Genomic DNA, 21702 nt, shown 5'->3' on the forward strand with positions numbered 1-21702 from the left:
AAAGTACTTTTGAAGTCAACATCACTCAGTCCTTGAAGATAGTCTCAAAAATATGCCAGGCACTTTGGCAAATCCTGCTTTTATTGCTGCTCTTTGTTCTATACTAATTTTAGGCTTTTGGGGCTTATAATTTTATTAAAATTTTGGAAAATTCTTCATGAGAAATTCTTCCTGAGGAAGAGCTGACCATCTCTACCTTTTCCAGTCCTTATCTAATCCAAAAGTTAGAATACTTATTTTCTTCTTGAGTCCTAATCCAAGTTTCCGCTATTCTGAATGTTCTGGTCACTTTTAGCATAGCAATGACAAGCACAACTAAATTAGGGTGCTCCACCATTAGTGGCTTACACATGCCGACATATTTAATAATAGTGACTTGTCAGTGTTCAGTAAATAACAAATAAATTAAAACCAGAGCACTTTGACTTCTACAGATCAAAAAAGCGCTTTACAAATACTAATTACATGCTACTATTCCCTGGTGAGGTATGCATTGTAAATGGGTTAAAATGTGTCAAAGTAATGTTAAATGACCTTTTGCTCAAAACTGCACGGAGTGTACGTCAATAATAAACCCCAAGATATTCATGCTTTACTCCTCCTGCTCCAACTGCTTGACAACATTTTTTCATAGGATGAAATGACAGTTGAATACAATATGTGAAGACTGAATGTAAATACACTTTTCCTAGTTTTTTGACACACTTAAAGGAATGAAGATGTATGGGCATAAAAATATAGATGGCACAGATATATTTCACATACAAAAATGATACTTTCACAAGAAATAAGTACAGTAATTATGACTATTAAACTACTAAAGAAAGTGAACTGATGATATATAAAACTTTACTGTTTCACTACAGCAATGCAGTGCAAATTAAAGCTGGTGATACCTGATGACAACAGATGAGCACTGAGCAAGCCGTCTTCCAGCACTTTTCAGACCTGTGTATATCTGTCCCATTTCCATGGCTCCTTCCAGACCAACCACTTCCATAAGCTGGTCACTTAGATCTGCGAAAGTTGAAATAAGCCACATTTTATCTAGACAGTAATTTGACAGTGGTCATCCTGATTAGCAGGAATTGTCAGATCAGCTGATAATAAAAGATGTGGAGACCAGAACTGGCAAAAATGATTCCCCAAAAGTGATTGTAGCTTTAAGGTTGGACACATGTGGGTCTGTTGTCACAACATTCTGAAATATCCTGACAAAAAATGATTCTAAAATACAACAACAATATCCATGGTTTATTTTAACACATAAATATTGAACAAATAATCTTATTACATGAGAAAATAGGACAGGCTCCTTCATTTAGGTTACCTGACACTCATAGGATGAGATGTTTGCAGGTTAGAAATTTATGCTGTCCATTGTCCATTAAAGAAGAAAAGTCAGTGGTCCAGACTGTATTGGATTCTCTTCTATACAACACTTTCAAGATGACAGGTATTCAGCCTTTGCGCGCATGCATTATTGTATCCTTAATTATGAGACCACATATTATTTTTTGCATTGGATTTTGGCTCAATTAGTGCACAGTTTCAATGCAAAAAGGGCAAAAACATACCTTATATCAGCAGCTATTGATCTAGCTTTCCTAAACTTTGTAGTGCTTGTTTACACCCAGATACATATGTTTTTTTCACACTGCTTTTTCACTACATATCATTTTGGCATAAAACTTAAAAAAATATTTAAATAAATAATGTGCCTGGCAAAATAAATGTTAGCATGCTTGACTTCAAGGAGCAAAGACAAATTTTATCTAGAATCTCAGATGTAAACAGAGATACAACCAGAAACCTAAACAGTAATGTAGCAGTCGGGTTTGAGAAGCAAACAAGCAAGGTAATGAAATATCCAGAATCAGCTAAGGTGTTTTATATGAAATGTCTTATATTCTCCTGTTTAAATACATGTTGCCAAGACCAAATGGACAAGAAAAAGAAACTTTTTTTTTAGCTGTAGATGTATTTTATAGAATGGCTGTTAATATCCATGTTTCCAAAAGGTACGTTATTCAGTGAAGCACAGCAATGAGCCAAAATGTTAGTCTATCATCACATCAAACAAAGGAGACTGCATTACTCTTTGTACATTTTAAACCCTTCAACCTTTAATGAAGGTAGAATTTAATGCTAATTATCATATCTATGAGGCCAGACCAAAGTTTCAAAGAGAGTCTCTTCTGCTCACTTCTCTGGGCTTTCAGTGAAGGTAATTAACTGAAAGAAGTACTGTGATGGGGGGGTGTGTGTGTGGTGGTTTTAAGTATTAAAAGTAAATAGGATTTGTGGTTTGGATTATTCTGCTTCCAACCAGAAAACCTGATACAATCCAAAGCCTTTGTTTATCTTCTTATATTTCTTACTATTCTTTGTTATTTTCATTTTCTCATCACAGTAAGATCGGTTCCATATAATATTAATGAAGTAAAAATAAACTCTATTCATTCCTGTTAAGGAAAAAAAAATAAGATGGACAAAGGTTAAAAATATATGATATGATTAATTTTAGCTATGCATTTTTATAGTTTGCATCCTTGTAACACATGTAAACCCAATTTTGTAGGTCTGGCTTTCTGCTGAATTGTTTTTCTCCTGAAATGTTTTCCTTAAGTTACCCACTTTTAAACTTAACTCAGATTTAAACAAATTCTGCTTTTCTTGATAGCCCCAAGGATTTCAATGAGAAAGTCATACTCATTTGCAAAAGTTATTATATTATAAAAGCACACAGACCTTTATAGATGTACTAAATCATTAAAATGTTTCCAGCTAAAGAAAACATCAAATTCCTATTCACTGGGTTATTAGAAAATTATTATTTTTTAAAGGCAAGAATAATTAAGAACAGATTTTTATTACTGACAGCTCAGGCAACATATGCAAGATTCAGAATACTGACATCTGCAGTGATATAAATTTGATGCATCATTCTTCAATAGCTGAGAGATTAGTGCCAGTAACAGCAGGTAACTAAGGGCCAAATCCTGCCCTTTGATCTATACCACACATCTAAAAAAAATGTGGTATGTTAAGTATTGAAAGATGGAACTGAACAATACTCTTATCTACCAAAAAAGCGAAGCCTTCACAGACTTCAAAAACTTTGCATTTGCAGTGGCATATTCCCAAGTTGGGGTTATTTTAGGCAAAATATGAATATTTTTAGAATCAAACTTAAATTAGACATAAACTTGCTTCAGAAGCAGTAAGCTAAAGCAAACGTAACATGCAATTATTAGTTTAGGGTTAGTTCACGCTCTTGCCTTTGCTAATATATTTGACCTTATGCTTTTGCATAGTCATATCCATTTCAACAAATCCTTGAGGTATATTGACTTTGACAACAAAGAGTGAGCAAAAGTGAAAAATGGAGTGTGTATTATAGTCCCATTCTTTAAAGATGCTACATGGCTATAAGTACACGGGTTGAATATAAAGGGTCAAGACATCAATGATTACATTTGTTCTTAAAAGGTCCTCACCAAAGATTCTGAAAGAGACTTAGCTCTGTTCAAAGAGATCAGATCTTCTATTAAATTAAAAGATAGGAAAAGAGTCATTCTCCATTCTGATGGAAGGTTATCACTGATTTCTCAGAAAGATCTGTGCTGGCCTCTGTGCTGCTCAACATACACCCCTAAATAATCTGGAAATAGAAGTAGATAGTGAGTTACTGACGGTTCAAAGTAAAGAAAAAAGCCAATTATAAAAAAAAAAAAAAAAAAAAAAAAAAAAGAGAAATTTTACAGTACTAAGTAATGGGGCTATACAAAGGCAGAAAATTAATCACATGTAACTTAATGTCCATGAGGAAAAACAGAGATAACTGCATATGACATAGCTAACTACAGATGTGTAGACTATTATATGCGTATATATTACATTTGAAAGTAAGTATGGCGTGTCTGTGTTTATATGTCCATATATATACGTGTATTTCTTTTGCTTGGCTGCAATTAATACTGTCACGCAGAAATTAACACTATGGAATTACTGTAGCTACTTCTATGAAAATGTCAGTTCAGTGCTCAACAGTGATCAAATATCATCAAATATTATGATTGGTTCATCCATACAGTATGGAGTTTGTAGTTCCAGTCTACTCAGCAATGCACAGGAAGATATAAAATAACTGGAAATGACAAAGGAACAAACATGATAATAATAGGGAGCAGCTTCTGTATGAAAACAAATTAGACTAGGACCCTTAATGAAGTGAGGAGATGAATGGAGGAAAGATGAGAAAATAATGAGTGTCATGGAGTAGGCAAAAACAGTATTATAATTTGTTATTTCTCAAAATGCAAGAGCTAAGCAGTTTCACAGCAGTTCTAGAACAAGCAGAAAATTCTTTTTACTTAATACTTTGTTCTACCATGATGCCATTCTAGACTTTGAAATCCCCTAAATCAAAATTAATACATATTTGGTAGGATGTCTTAATGGAAGAATCACTGTATGTTCGCTCTATTATTCTTTATTTCTAATCATGCGATGCAGGCTGGCATTAGGTCAGATACTGAGCTACGTGAACTTGTGGGTTGACCGATTATCACTGCTTTTGTTGTCTGCTTATACATCTTACAAATTGTAGACCAGAATAATGAATGCTGCTGTTTGCTAAACATCATTCATCACTTTAACAGCTTATAACGCGGACTTTTCCATGACATGTATCCCAACTGTTTTAGAGACCTAATTCAGAAAATCACTTCTTTTTGATCCTTAAATTTTGTTCTGAAGTTACACACTTGTGTGTGCACCTCTGTGTGTCTCCACCAACTACGGAGTAAAAAAAGCATCGCTTTTTAAGCATGTTGTATTTTTAATCTGTTCTACGGATTTTATTCTGAAAACAATCAATTGGTGACTATACTAATAAAATGCTCCAAATGCATGCTTCACCTGTTATAACCAGTTTTAGGAGGTTTAGGTTTAGAAAATGAAGGTTAGATTTTCGAAAAGAATTCAGTAGCCAACAGCGAACAGCAGCAACTACAAGATACCGAACAGTTTTCAATCTAGCCAGATCATTTAGTTGCCTAAATGAATACCTATGAGCTGGAGTCTCATAGGTAAGCTATCATGGAGAACATCTCAGTATTAATGCATTAGGAAAGTGTTTTTTGACCGGTGCCTTGGGGTTCTTGAGTCTGTTTGTTCTACTTTGAGCTGTGTGAAAGAGCTGAAGGCTGTCACTTTTTTTCTATGTGAATAAGCCATTAGAGTGTGTGGGAATGTTTTCACAGCACCATGCCTCTCCTGCCCTCTTCCACAAACCAAAGTACTTCACGTGTCTCCTCATATTAGCCCTGTCAGTAAACAAAGCCAGCTCTCCCGGGAGAGCGCTGCTGTCAGCAGATGGTGACTAGCATGCAGAGGGGCATCTGACCCCTTGCACTCATTCCCGATGGGGAGATAAAGTCACTAGGGAGATGACTGCCCATTTCTTCCCATCAGGCAGCAGGAGAAAGAGAAGTCCAAACAGAAACTTGCACAAGTAGCAGACAAAACACTGTACAGCAATATAAGCCCTTTATAGCACTTCCCCAAGGCACGAAGAAACACTCTTGGAGACTTTAAAGTTTCGTAGCGTGTTTACATTATCCATTAGCTTGGCATTAGCTGAATGCTTCAATATTCAAAGTGAACATAGAAGAGAAAAAACACATTTAGAATTCATCTATGAAGATAAAGCAAGGAAAGCAAAATGGGGTAGGGGGTGGGAAGAAGCATGGTGTGATTAGAAATACTGATTTACATAGAGAACTTTCCCTCTGTAATGGAACTGGTTTTGATATCAAATTTATCTTTGCAATTTATAAATATTGCTGTCTTGGCAAGAGATTGAATGACTCTATTATAACTTGGGGTTACTGCACTCACTCAGGCACATTTGCATAAAAACACTGCTGGTCAGTGGTAAATCTGTCTCTGGCAGCAGTTTGTCTTCGAAGAGAAGGGGCTCCATGGCTTACTAAATGTAATCAAACCCTAGCAATCATCACACTAGAAATTTTTTGGTTCCAGTTAAAATACTGGATAACAATTTGAAAACTGGTATAATGCCAGAGGATCCTTGAAAAACTCCTGAGCTTGATGCTCTGCACCACATGAATTGTTCAGTATCTTCCTAGAACACAGCATGTTTTAAATCTACAGTTACCCATTATGCAGGAATGTGGGGTCGCTTCCATATGCATGGATAGGGACTGCTGTTGTATAAAATGCTAAAAATGTATTCAGTTTGATGTATTCTCCTGATTCCAAATGAATGGCTTTTTCTAGATTCCTGGTTATAATAAATCAAGAGCAATCTGTACATCCTAGGTTTTGTTTATGCTTTTATTTAGAGAAGTTGTTACCTGGAGTAACATATGCCTCAACATTTATGTTCATATCAGAGTTGTGCTTGGAGGTCCAGATGATGTCAAGGCTCTGTTTTGTTACTGATTCACAGACATGTAATAAAAGACAGCTCTTATATCCAAGAATTTATAATATAGACAAATAAAACAGAAAAAGCATTGGGGAACAATAATATTATGTCCATTTTACAAAGTGAAAATTGTACACAGACAAGTTTAGGTCCTGCAAAAGATTTGCTTCCATATTCAGCTGGATATATTGTGTGTAGACCCACAAGAGTCATAATATTATTTCTACCATGTAAAGTTAAGCAGCATAAGTTTGCAGAACTGACCTAGCCAAGATCACACATGAAGTTTGTGGCAGAGACAGGAAATAAATCAGCAACTCCTGAATTTCAGCCTTCTGCTTTTAAAAGTCTATTCTCCCTCTTTAATATTGACTTCGAGGATGATATATCAAATTCTACATCTATAGTGTTTGACCCAGTATTGTGTATTTTGCATTGCCAAATTCGCTTGTAAACATTAAAAAACTCTGTTGGCGCCATATATCTATTTCATGCTGGTATTGATTCTTAAATCAAGTCTTTACTCTAGCCTTCATATTTTTTCCTAGTTTTGAAACAAAACAAAACAAGCTAAGCCTGCCTCTTAGTGTGAAGAAAGGAAGATATATCACTGCTGTAATCTTCACCCTGGTGAGATACCCAGATATGGTGACAATAAATTAAGCAGATATTTCATATATATCTATATATATAAACACACACAAAACCACACACATGTTTTTGCTACTTTTGACACTTAAAATTAAAGCAACCAATAAAATCCTGCCTTTCAAATTCTGTGGCAAAACTCTTAGTGACTTCAGCGAATATCAGAATTCACCCAGTGTCTTGTGCCTTGCATCAGACTAGCACAGAGACTCTGTCCTCAGATGGAATAATTTAACAGATACAGTTCAGCCTACAACTGCGTAATGGATTTTTTGTGTGTATATAATCATCTCCTGACTCTCATTAATCATAGAATAACAAGTTTCCAAAAAAAAAAAGAAGAGGGCAAACAAGGAAGAATCAGTCTTTATAATTAAACATTTTATGAAACATTTTAATGTGCACAGAAGGCCTTTGTAAAACTTTTCCTTAAGTGAACATTTTTTTTTTTCCAGCTTACCAGGGGGAAGGAGAGGAGAGCTCTTCATAAAAACTTTTTTGATTAATAGTAAAAGAAGAAAAATAATAATAATAATAATAAAAAAATCACAACCCACCCCAGAGCGTTCAAATTAAATCACTTCCACCCAAAACCTACTCCCAAATACCAGTGTTCAGATGTTCAATATTTGAAACAAGAGGTTTCATCTCCTAGTTCAGGAGATCATTATGGGTAAGTCTTTTATAGTAAAGCTTGGCAGACAAAATGTATTCTTTTTTTATAGATTTATTCTTTTAATAGTTTGAGGTACAATTGCATTGAACATGCTGCTGCACCAAAAAGCCCCCTATTATTTTAATCTGTATTCTTTTAAAAGTTATTTGTTCAAAAGGATTTCACTGTGTTACTCTTATATCCCCTTCATCCAACAGAACAAAAGCCGTTCTTATGAAAGGAGTCTAAACTTGGACAAACCATAAAAAAAAAAAAAAAAAGCAAAGTTCCTCTCTGTTTTTATCAAATTTGATTGCTGCAGCTGTTCCCAGTTTCTGTATTTTAAAAATAGCCTTATTCAGTGCCTTGTTGGCTAAAGGCCAGAGTACCATTAGAACATGCTGTACGGAAAACCTCTATTCAGTTACAGATACAGAAATATATTTAAGATCAGTGGGGGTCATCTGCCGCAAACACTTGTATGGGGGAAAATGGAATTTTAATGTGCTTGGACTGCTCACCACTTTTAACAGATATTTAAGAACTTCAAACCGGATATCTTTCTATTTGTATTGGTACTATCATATTACTGAGCATCAGGTACAATACAATATAAGCAAGTCAAGATCATTTCAACTAACAGAAATAGATCTAATTCTCAAATTACTCCTTAGTAGTTCTAGCATTCACTTTAAATGGCTCCTAGTAATATTGGATATTTGATTACTCTATAAAAATGCCACAGCCAAGAAAAGAAAAATACAGTAATATTGATGGAAATGTAGAAATCTGATCAATAAAAACCAGCTTTGATTTGTACATTTCTAAGAGGACTAGTACTAACAGGGGATAAATGTTCCTTTTCTGCAGGGTAGCAAGCTCTAATAACGGCATTATCCCTATATTTATCCACGAGAATTTTTTAGATATCCACCAGAAAGAAATCCTCATTCCATTTACATGAGTATTAAAACTTCTTTTGATTGAAGTGGTAATAATTTTGGTCCAGGGGCTCAGAACGCTCCCCCCCCCCCCCCCCCCCCCCCCCCCGGCCAAGATGATCTTCATTCCTGTTTCCCTTCCTGAGAACAAATTCCATTTGCTTCCTCTACCATGGTAGTGTTCCACGGTGTTTGGAGATCACAGGATGCAGATTGGATACTTGTTTGAAGGACAGCAATTTTTAGTCGTTAACCAAGAGCCTAACCCCAGGGAAGTATACTGAAAATCAATGGGATGTGTCATAGGTCATTTTTTAGCCATTTCTGATGCTCTAGAATGCCTGTATTAAAGTATTCAAGGTTATGTATTTCTACTGCAGCTGAGGGAGGAGTCTTCAGAATGGCCGAGATATCCAAGGTCATTTTCTGGATAGGTACTAACAAGAAAAACCAACATAACAGTGATGGTAGCAATATAGTCTATACGAGCTTGCTGAGATTCCCAAGCTCTTAGTGGCTGGTTGTCTTCCTAAGTTTCTGTGCCCGTATTCTCTCACTACAAGAGTTAATTTAATTACATAAATGCTGCAATCACACTTTGGATTGTAGTTTCAGTTACAAACATTGTCCACACCTTCTCTTTGTACAGAAGGAACATCAGGCAATTGAGTGAAGTCAAATACAGTGATCTCTGGAGCAGGTATTTGTATCATCTAAGTATATCAGACAATCTTCCTAACTTCCTGCAGTCAGTGAATGCTTTGATTTAGTTTCCCACTAAACTAAATGCCTGAGGTTGCCTAGGATTTCCAGGACATTCACAAAGGGCTGACAAGCCTGATACAGGAACAGCAGAAGAAGCAGATAAAAGGATGGTATCTTGAGAGGAATTCTAATGGTGTTAGGAACTTACATATGGAGAACTGAAGAAAGCTCAGAGTTTTCTCCAGACAGTGATTCAGAGGAAGCGTCTGACGGGTCTGGTTTTCTGGAGGAGCATCTTTTTCTCTGTTGTCACCAGAAGGAGTCTTGGGAGACAACCTAGCATTCTCAGTCAACTCAGGAGTATCTAAAGTTAACTTTCTGTTAAATCTACCACCCTAATGTTACCACATGTGTTGGCTCCTTTGTGGAGGCTAAAGCCTGCAGAAGTGATATACCCTCTACTTACTCATTGCTTAATAGGTCACAAGTGTGCTTGTTACCTCCAAGACTGAGCTCCAAGTAGGCGAGTAGATTTTTCCTTGTGCTTACTTTCCTTTGTTCTGTTCTCATAAGTTGTCATTGTGGGTTTTGGTCTCTGCTATCTACTCTAGTTACATACAAGCAATTGCAGTAATTTTTCTTCCTATCTGAACTACACACATTGCTAAAAACTCAGGTTTTGCACTGTTACTAGTTTACAAGAAGGCAGTTCTGGAATATGCCAAAACCTTTGTTACTGGAGAAACCAAAAGGGAAAATTACCTCTAACAGTGCTGCAAGAAAGATAAATGTCTGCTTTGATGTGTTTTATATGGAAAGACATTTCAAAGGATCACAAAGAAAGCAAAAAAAATAATCTTATTATACCTTTCAGTATTATAAGAATTAATGACTAACATCAAGCTATTTTTCAATAGCTTTTCTCAACAGTTATTTACAACACACATAGGAAGAAAAGCTATTTCCATACCATGATCAAGACAACTACAGAAGAGTTCCAAATTTCTTCTCCAGGACAAAAAGACGAGAGTCAGCTACACGTATCACAGTAGCAAGACTCAAGTTATTTTTAGTGCTCTGGTCCTGAATAGTTTCAAAACGAAAAAACAAACTTTATTTCATTCCAAACAAGAAAAGACAACTTAAACCAAAACTGGATCTGGTTATAATTTCTTTGGTTATGATGTTCTGCCACAAAGTGAAAACCACAATCTTTTACTAAAAAAAGATCTGAACACACACTATTCAACTACAACACCACTCACAATGTTTCAGGTATTGGAGAAATTGAGAAGCAAAGTCCTTGCCCAGAGCTAACTCATCCTGAGATCCTGAGCTAAAAACATGGAGCCTTACTGAATTTGTCTTTAGAGAGATTTTACGTGGTCAGAAAAATATATCCTCATGGAGTTTAATGCAAAATAGGAGACCTATAAAACTAAGGGAATTATTCTCATTTTAGTTTTCATTTTTCATTCTTATTTTTGTTCTGAACGATGGAGAGTAAGAGAAAGTACATGAGGAACAGATAAGGCGATCACAATGGTATGAATACAATATATGCACTTTAGTTGTTTTCAGACTGGACTATGCTAAACCTGAATACGGCAATCCTACTCTGAATAGTGGTCTTCACATCTGGAGTTTCTGAAAGAGATTCTGCTGTAATTCCTGACAAGCTACAATCAGACAGTTTCAGAGGGTGGGCGAGCCTCCTGGTTACTTACTAGCATTACAATAGGACAGCCATTCAGAAAGGCTTTCTACTTTCCAACTTCACTAATTCATCTTTATTATGTATTTTTTTTTTAATTCCTTTTCTAAGCATCGAGGCCAAAACTGAAACAGTATGTATACAGGATTACTCTTTTTTCAGTTCAGACACGTATGAACTTGAGAAGCTCCTGCGGTTAATTTAGTGCCTGGGATTCTAGGTGGGCCATGATGGGACATGCTGTTGTGTTATGTTGTTACTTTTATTGTATGTGCTTTTTCACAACATATGCCATATATTTTTCACCAGTACTTGTAGGGAGAGTTAATATCCTTCATCCTGCCAACTGATACAGAAGGAAAAGACACCTTTCAGGCTGACAAGCCGTGCCTTCAGTCCAAAATGGAAGGAACAAACCTCAAATTGAATTTGAAAAAATAATTCTGGTTTTCTTTTCATTTTAATAATCAATAACACACTGGAAAGTAGGAGTGTGAGGGTTGCTATTTGGTTACATATGGAAAATGATTTGGAAGGACAAAAGACTGTTCATCAGTGTTTTGGAATTTTTACCTTCCAGATTACTTTCAACAAATGGCTAGGAGACTTTTTTTTAAAGGACCTTAATTTTGGTGTCTGTCCAACAAATCATTTAAACGTGGTTATTCAGTGGTATCAAATGGACTACATGCGTGTTTCAAGCATGACTGTTAAGTGTTCTGTTTATTGAGGCCTATCTCTATGGTAACTACTTTATGGTACGTGATTTCAGAATACTAATTATAAAGCAATATAAATAAGGTTGTGTACAACAAGGAGGTTTGCATTTACATATTTTAGCCACCTGAAAACTCAGTCTTGTGTGATATAATGTGTGATTGATTTTGAAAAATATTTTCCATCATTGTAATTCCTGCATGGTAATAGTAGCTGAATTTTCTTTTCCAGAGCATTACTTTGCGCTAGGATCAGCAGCACAAGGGGACTGCAATATACTAAGGGAATTAAATAAAGTAGAAGATGCAGGTGCACTAATAAATAGGTGGCCTTTGGATTACAGTATTTATGTGTGCTATTCCAAGCTAAAGAGAAACCTAAATGTTACACATAAGAAGTGGTACAACAAGAACATCTGTGTTGGGGGACTGAACTGGCATGGCTAACACCTTCAGTGCCAGGTGCAGAGGAAATTTCAGTACAGCTTTAGTAATTTTGACTGCTAGCATCTGTATATATTAGATCATCTCTCCTCTTCCTTCCATATTCTACTACATTATTTGTATTACACATCTGGCTTTAAATTCTAGCATAGAAAAGACAGGTTGTAATCCTTCCATTCCTGGATCTTAGCCTCAATGATTGTTTATTTGAGTCTTGCTTTTCATAGAAGCATAAGGTCAGAGTTACTAGTATTTTCTAAATATATGGTTCAGGAAAATGAGCATTTTTCCCTGAGAAAGAAAGAAACGTTAAAGGAAGAATTGTATATTTGATCTATGAAAAGCTGTTCAAAATGCCTGTATAGAAAGCTTACCCTCTCTAAAATACTAAAGTTGGACTACAACTTCACATTTCTCTGAGAACCTCCACTCCTCTGAGAAATTTTAGATTGTCATGTAAAGTCACTTTTTAAAAATCTACCTTCAAAATAAAATGAGCATTTTAATGTCAAGTGACATACCTGATTCATAGAAATATTGATGATATTTGGTAGAGGAATTAAAATACTTGAAAGACCAAGACACCTGGCTGAAATGATAGCTAGGAGATGTAGAACCAGTCACTTATACTCGTTGAAGACCAATCCTAATAATTTTTGAAATATGTGAAATTCCAACAGAGTCCATTGAGACCATGACCACGTATTAAGTGGCTCAGGCTCATTCTTTATTAGGCAAAGATTTCAGAAATCAATTGTGTAAAGCTGAAAACATACAAAACCTACCAGTTCAAGTAGAAGTAAATGGCCTGATCACCATTACCATGACATCAGCCATGGCTGAAGCTGTTCCCAAGCGAGGATTGGGAGAAAGAGGCAGGGCAAAGGGGAAGAACTATGGAAATATAAGAATATCACCTGTATTCTAGGACAACAAAATCTACTCATGATGATGCACTGTTAATACGTCTAAGCTACAGCTCTCCATGATTTATTTTTCCAGAAATTTTAAGAAGGCCTAACAAAATATCATCAATAGTAAAATGGGACATACTGAGTTTTGAAGGAATTTCTTCAGAATTGTTTGTGAAAAAATATTTATTTCTCTTGGCAATTTCAAATCACATCCTTCCATCCCCAGCCACTGATTACACCTCTTGAATGTGTCTAATAAAATAATCTAAAAAAAAGGAAAGGACAAATTATTTCAAGTCTACACTTCTCTGGGAACTGGAAGTTTGTTTCACCACATTGTAAATTATTTTTGCTAACTTCTAACAAGGTGCAAGAAAAATGCAATAAAACAAATAAATCCACAGGGAAGAGACAAAAACCAAAGAAATAAAAAAAATACTAAAAGCTTGATTTTAGAAAAAAATATGGTATAACAAATTTGCAGTCCCTAGTTACTCATCTTTTCTTGTTACTTCAGTTCTAATGCCAAATTCCTTCATTATTTTTTGACCTGATATGAAACACCATCTGGAAAAAGCATGTTGCAATTCGACATAAATGAAATAATTGGATGGTTACTTTAAAATATATTTCATAAATAAAGTATTATTATACAGTAGTGAAATTATCTTCATTCCATTTCTGAGCTCTACGGCTAAGCTATGACTTCTTGTGTGTCTAGAGGACCTGGGATTGCCAGGCAGCCTTGTATCCAAGGCTAGGCAGTCAGGAGCCTGATGAGCTTCCACAGTCATACAGTATCAGATGCATATCTCCATATGTTTAATTTGTATTTACTGTATGCATTATTATTATTATAGCTATTACTGTTAGACAAGGGTAGCACCACAGGCTCATCAGAATCACTGCCCTGTAGGAAGAGATCACAGCCTAAGAGTCTTGACGGATCTGCGGCAACAGATTACAAACCATATGGCTGACATGGTTATCTTATCATAGGCCAAATGACTGTGGTCATTCAGGAGCCATTTCAAAAGTGGATCAGGTGTCCCTGTCATGAGATGTCTCAATCACACTCCAAAACATCTTTAGAATAATTTTGGCCAGTCAATTACTTTCAATCTACTACTGCAAAGCCATCAAGGTCTGAGGAGATCATGCTGTTGCTGAAGTCCTACAGATGGACTTTCGTGTCCACACAGTCTCATTTGCTAGTCGGGGGATCTGCTGCAGTGTGCACACCTCCCTTAGGCATACATCACAGAAGGGATCAGGCCAGAAGACACAAAGATGTCATTGATTAATTGGATACATGTTACAACGTTGCTCCTCGACAAGTTATGACAAGCATGTAGTAATAGTGAAAAACAAAATATTTGCTAGTGATGAAAAGCGGTATGCAAAACAGCAGTTGGTTGTGAGCAAACATTTTGCAGCTATAAAGACCCAGCTGCTTTGGCTGACTAAAATGAAAAGGAACAATGCTTCAGGGGTTGTGAAAGAAGATCTCACAACTGACTGATTATAGGCCGGGGCGGGGGGGGGTAAGGACTTCCTTATAAAGCATGAATGCTCATAGTCCTGTTTTCATCTGTTTATAACATATCTAATTTCTGTGAGTCTAGAGTCCTAGGTAAGCACTAAATGAAAACCTGTTCACAGCTGTTGCAACCAGTTTATTCTGTATGCCTGTTTTTGTCTTTCATTAAATATTCATTTATTGATATTAAACTTATGAAAAATTTAGCATTATTTTAGTCCTCCCCTATATGAACAGGAGAAATTAAAGGAAAAGGGAGTTCATCCAGGTTTATAGGTATGTGTGATACAGCTTGTGATATTTCCAGAAAATGACAACAATATCAGGAATCAATGTGAAAAAAAAAGTTTTGTGCATCACCTAAATATTTAACTACAATATCAGCTTATGTTAATCATATTTCAAGAGTTGGGCTGAACATGCTGTAATTGTGCCATCAACCCACATGAATCAAAGCTTTATTTAATAACTGTAAAAGCTGCCATTTGCTACTTTTAAAATATCTCATTTCTCATGGCCTTTACTCGATAACGGTCACTAGAGTTACAAAATGCTAAAAATATCAATATTCTTGAAAATCTTATTTGAGTTTTTACCACAGAAGCTGAAACATCTGTAACAGTGTATGGCAATTATTAGCCTCTTGTAATTTCTGGCAATGCTCAGTTAAAAAGCCTTTAAAAAGTACAAGTAAAAACATTAGTGTTTTGACTACTTGTAAGAAACTGTTTTATATACAATTAGTATAAAGGGAACTGCCAAGTCGAACTAAGCTTAAAATTCAGGGGTTATTTTTTTTACTATTATTTTTGAATAAAAAAACCCAGAAACAAACAAAACCCCAAGCTGTTACAAAACCTAATACTAATCAAATATTCCAGGTATTTTGTTTTAATTAGAAAAATAAATGTATTGTTAAATTCAACAGATATACATCAAGGAAGAGCAGAAACATCCCTACACAGTTAATATCTGAAAAACCCAACTAAGATTCCTCATCCTGATTTACGAAACAAACAAACAAACAAACTCAAACTCCAAGAACAAGCATTTTCTCAATAGCAAGCATAGAGAAAGTTCAACAGAAGTTTGACTCAACTCATATTCAGATACAAGAACTGGACCCAGTCCTAAATCTGTTGAATCAATGGAAAAGTATTCTCTCAGAATAAAATAAAATTAATCAATGGTATTTTGGTTATAGCATGAAAAACAATCAAACAAAACCAAAAAGGAAGATAAAAGGAAAGCAGCGAGGGAAAATAGTTAATTGCTAAGTTTTGAGGTATTTTTTTCCACAACACCCTGGAATATGATATTGTCAATGCTAATCCCCACTACTATAACAGTTCTTTATGTCACCAAAGCACAGTATACACACTGAAGTTCATGGCACTTACCATGGAAAATACAATATACCATACTATATGGAGTCCAGGAAACTGTGGTCTTAATAAGAAGGCTGAATTAAGGTTAGAATGTCTGGATATTTCATATATTCATATTTCTATGTTTTGAGTTCTAACTCTGTAGCCTTAAGATTGTTCTTTTAACATATTTTTTATGGTCAGTGTATATAAAACACTTCATAAAGTAAATTTACAGAATTTTCCACATGCATATACAATAAGAATTTTATATACATTTTATGTTTATCTAATCCTACTACATGTCATTTCTTTTCAATTACATTTTTAATCTTCTAATTGGTAAAAGCTGTTGGTTAAAAATTTATTAAAGGTTTATCAAACAAATTACTTCTTTGTTTAGTTCCTATCACACACAGATTTTCTTGTTGCAACACTTCAGCTGTAAAGGCTGAGACAAAGGTTGCCTATTACTTTTGCTGTTCCACAAAGTAGGGCCATGTTTTGAGGTTGCATCATAGGAATCGTGACTATTGCTAATAATATGAAGTATAGAACTTTATTTGGGATCTGCTCCGAAGCCTGCCAGTTCTGTGGGAATAAAATAACCAACCACTAGTTCTTGATATCTTAACTTCCTAAATGGATATAATATCAGATCAGTTGTGTAAGAAATGGTCACTTGAACACTTCCATTTTATTTTTATTTAAATATTAATCATAGAGTGACAAAGACATATGGAAAAAATTCCATTCAGGTTAACCATATAACTGGCATGCAACTTCAGGAAAGCCGCCATATATCCCATTTACAACCCTGGTCTAATTGTACCTATTGAATTATCAGAACTGTTTAGAATTGCTATAGGTCTGGATCCTTCTGGATCTTGTGGGAATTGGGAAACCTAAACTTATATATTCCCACAAATTTTTTCAATAGCTCTGGTTTCACACATGAAATCAATGATCAGCTGTGATCAGCAATGAAGCACAGAGGTGGCTGTGAGCTCTCCAGGACATGGATTGCTTTTTCTGTTTGTGCAGTACTCTGTTCCCTGTAACTCTGCGATCTGACTAGGCTCCTTAGGAGGTACTGGAATATACATTAATAAGCAAGAGAAGACAATTAAAAAAAATTGCTACTATTAATCTATGAGATTAAGGTATAAACTACACACTTTATATTGCACTGCTGACTCCCAAGGAAGGTTTGTCACAGAGAACATACACGCATGCGTGTGCTAGGCAGTGTCACCAAACAGTGCTCCTTCCCCAGTTCAGCACAAATTCCACCCCAGTGCAGACTGATGATTTACTTTGCATTTTCCTTGGCTGATTTGTGAAGCGTTCCTCACTTCAGCTCAGTCATTCAGCCTTCTTGCAAATGCCAGTTTATTGTTCACAACTATTTTTTCCATCTATGGGGATTTCAATAGGCATGAATGAGTGAATGAGGACAGTTATGAAGGAAATTCATAGTATAAAGGAAAACCCTGAAATTCAGTTATTAGCTGGGCACCCAGGCTTCACATCTTTCTCAAGATGACTAGTCCTTGCTCATTTGGACAATGCCAATGATCTTTTTCTAGGCTGACCATCATAAAGGCACTTGTATACAGTAGCATGGCTTTTCTCTGAGCTTGTGAGTATTCCTGCAGCTCAATAGGACTATTCACATGAACAGATGTTACTCAATGTGAATACTGCTTGCAGAATTAAGCCTGTCCTTGCTCTTCCTCTTGCTACAAACATCAGCTGCTCAGACATCCAGGCTCTCTCCCTTTTTTTTTTTTTTTTTTTTTAATATGGCTTTTTGCCATACACAAAGCATGTAGATAACGACTTCTGTAACTAAAAAAAAATAAATTATAAAATCATCCTATCTTCTTAGCAGTTACATAAACTAATGTTTATATATTCCTCCATATAGTTTCTTGTATGGATGATGATAAAAAAATTGAAATCCAGTTAGCTGTTTGGCATGATATTTTATAGCTTTAACAGATAAACAAAAACCTCTATCTGGTAATTTTCAAGTATATACTTGAATGGATATGGAAGCATGTTGGACCAACACTGAATTTTTATTTTCATACCCTGCAACAAAAGCTGATAAAGCTACAGATTATGTTTGGCTTGATGCATTTTACTTTCATCCCAACACAATTTTTGTCCATACCAAATTAAATACATCATATAGAAGTATGTAAAACAGTCTTAAGCACTGAGAAAACCCTAAGAATTATTAGACACTTAACTGTAAAATTTATCAAATTTTAATATTAAATACCTCATAACAGTTCTTTATCTAACTATCCTCCTTAGGTTTAACCAAATTGTAACTGTCGCAGTCTAAATTCACATTTGGTGTAAGACAGTCCAGCTTAAGACCTGAAATTATGAGTGTTAATGATCACTTGTAGAAATACATTAAATATCATGTTTAAAAATGAACAGTAATAATAAAAATACTTCCCATACTCATTGCCCTCATTTAAAAATGGAAGGCATTTTAGTTAGCATTTTACTTCTGGGTGATGGCCAAACCAATCATTGATATTGGTATCTTTTTGACCGTTTATATTTTTAAATCTCTCCAACTTGATTCTGTGCTGAAAGCACAGCTGAGGCTCACAAATAAGTTAGAAAAGGTATAAAAAGATCCTTTGAAAATGAAAAAAAGAAAAATACCGAAGAAAGCCAGCTTCACAAGTAGCAACTGTACAACTAGGTTTAAAGACCAAAGCTTGTGGGGCTTGTTTTTGTTTGTGTATTCTTTCCTTTTCTGTGTTATATAAAAATCTCCCGTTATTTCTCTTTGTTACAAACTGTGAACCCAGTAGCCTAGGAATAAAGATCTGGGAGGAAAACTTTAAGGGAAATACATCTCAGATACAGCTGGACCAGGTGGCCCAATCTGCCATTTTACACCTAATTGGCAAACCATTTGCTCTTCTACAGACCCCTGGTACATCACCTGTTCTTAATGACTTGTCAGAATTATGGCAAGTGGATCCACAATTTATTCTGACAGTTCTTTAAGAACCCTTGACTGAACATCATCTGGCCCCGCTGATTTATGTATATATTTAGTTTTTCTAGGTATTTTTTTGCTTCCTTACCACTCCTTTCAAATGATCCTCATTAAACATTAACTCACTGTTCTGCTATGCTTTCATACTGAAAAAGAAAACAAATCTGAGCATAGGGTGAGGAAGGAGAAGGGGGGAGGGGGGAACCCCACAAAACTTTGATGAGTATTTCCAAAAAAAGTTTACTGCTTCTCCTTGGTTAGTACCAAGGCATGTTAAATGGATGCAGATATATGGATAAGCCATCTAACAGAGAAAAGTGACTATTCCTGTTTAGCAGGTACAGCCACACTTGCCAACAAAAGCGAAAATTCGGAGCACTCACTATCCCCTTCCATGCCCACAAATTACTCTCAAGGGAAATAATCTGCAAATAGCACCGATAATTTCTTAAGTACCAGACACACAACTGTAGGCATAACTTATGCAGCACAAAAGAAAAAGAGGGTAAGAAGATTCAGAATGACCAAACAACTTCTCCCAACCCAAACCCTTAATAACAATGACCATTTCCTATGTTAAACATGCATTACCTTTTTTTATAATCTGCTATATATGTCAGATCTCTTATATCACTGTCTTTTGCTTCCTCTTGAAAGTGCCAGTATTTTCTGGCCTAGTATTTTCTGTTAGCAAAATTCATAACGTACTTACTGGTATTTTCCTTTTTTTCTTCTTTTATGTTAATTCCTTCATTCTCTCAGTTTATGGAGAACCATGACGGTACTCCTAGTACCAGAACTGCCATCTGCTGTGCCTTTATTATTGTATCATTCATCTTATGCTGTCTTCCATGTCCTGTCACCTCTTACTAACACTGCTTATTGGATCCTGGCACACTGATTCTTTTAATGTCACAGTATCTACTTTTAAAAGGCAGTATATTTTAATTTTGTTTAAACTTATCTGGTTTATTCATTATTACAACAGATTGCAATCCACTGGATCTAAATTCTAGCACCTTGTTCAGGGAGCACAGGAGGAAGAAAGAGCTGAGGAGATGAGCATCTTCAGCCCTTCTACAAACAGACACCTAAGTTGCCCATCTCATCAAGAAAGAGATCTACCTCAAATAAGTCTGAAGAAGATATGCAATTAGGCTGCTCTCTCTCTTCATTGGCTGCATAAGGAAGTAACAAGTGTTAAACAGCTCCTTCCACTTAGGATCTGATCCTTCCAGCCACTTTACAGGGTGGGCACTGATGGACCAAGGTTACCGTTAGTTAGGAAAGAGAATTATAGCCACAACAGCAGTAATTACTGATTAGCTCATGGTACTAGACGATACCATCAGGGTTTAAGCCATGCAGAAGAGTGCCTACTAGTTTCCACACCATACTGGGGGACCATCAATGTGTAAGCAGACAGATAATTGTCATGGGATCAGGAAGAAATCCAGAAAAAATATTCCAGAAAACATGGATTCAGCTACATGTAAGCTGAGAGTGCAGAACCCAGGCATCGTTGCTAGATGAGGACCCTAACTAGCAGTCCTTAGCGAAAAAAGTAAAGAACCAGAAAGTTATCTCTGCTCCTGACCAGTACAGCACTTGGGTATCTTCACATCTGAACTGAGTTGCAACAGAGCTTGAGGTAGGAAATACACTTCTGTCTCCACAGATTAACACTAGAATTCAGAGACATTCTCAGTAGTCAACCATACAGGTAGTTTCAGGCAACTGAGCAGCGCCTGATGCATTTCAGTGCCAAGAGGGTCTAGACAGTGGGAGAAATCAAAAGTACCAGATCTTTGTCTGTGGTTTAGATGGGTTTCAGGCACCTCAATCACAAATTTAATTGTACTTAGATTCATGGGATCCCATCTATCAATACAAATATTTTGATATTAAAATTTCTTTCACAGAATTGATTGGATGACTTCCTCCTGCAGATCTTACTAAATGCTGTGATGCATAGTGAAGCATTATGCTACATAATAATTAATTGAATATCCCATGCTCAAGAATTATGCCTTTAACTTCTTGAAAGTCAAAGTTTATCTCGAAAATGAAACACTTCTTAACTGAAATGCAATCAGACTGACAAAGTTTCATACGTGCTTGTTATACTTTACAAATTGAATACTAGGATGAGAATTAAAATATGTTGTTTGTCCTTGAAATTCACTGAATGCCATTTTTTGGCCTGGGGAATTTCTGTAGCTGGATTATAAACTCTTGGTAGAGTGATGAAAACACTGAATTATTGTGTAATAGACAGTATAATACTCTACTGATCTGAAAGAGCACTGCACCTTATGGTGGAAACAAAACCACTCCTTCAGCAACTACTGAATGAAAACAATAAATGATATTGATCCAATTAACACAGAGAATCATGCTGGAAAACAGTATCCATGTTAGTGGGCAGCAAACCAGTTTTTATCGGATTTCAAAGTAGTAATATATAAATGACATGTTTTATGTTGCTCCTCTGTATAACATATAGTGTTCTCTAATAGTGTGCTTTGGGTCCGATAAGGACTGAAGAAGTTCTGCCTCGGTACATG

General features: G+C 35.7%; 1 protein-coding gene across 1 annotated transcript in view; it reads right to left on the reverse strand.

Annotated features, from left to right (window-relative positions):
- The window catches only part of DGKB (diacylglycerol kinase beta), a 363209-nt gene that overhangs the window by 12604 nt on the left and 328903 nt on the right, over nt 1-21702 (reverse strand). The window contains 1 exon segment of the mRNA XM_037387123.1: nt 897-1017. Within this exon segment, the coding sequence (XP_037243020.1) occupies nt 897-1017 (121 nt within the window).

This window comes from Falco rusticolus, chromosome 4 (genome assembly GCF_015220075.1).
Source record: "Falco rusticolus isolate bFalRus1 chromosome 4, bFalRus1.pri, whole genome shotgun sequence".
Classification (NCBI taxonomy): Eukaryota; Metazoa; Chordata; class Aves; order Falconiformes; family Falconidae; genus Falco; species Falco rusticolus.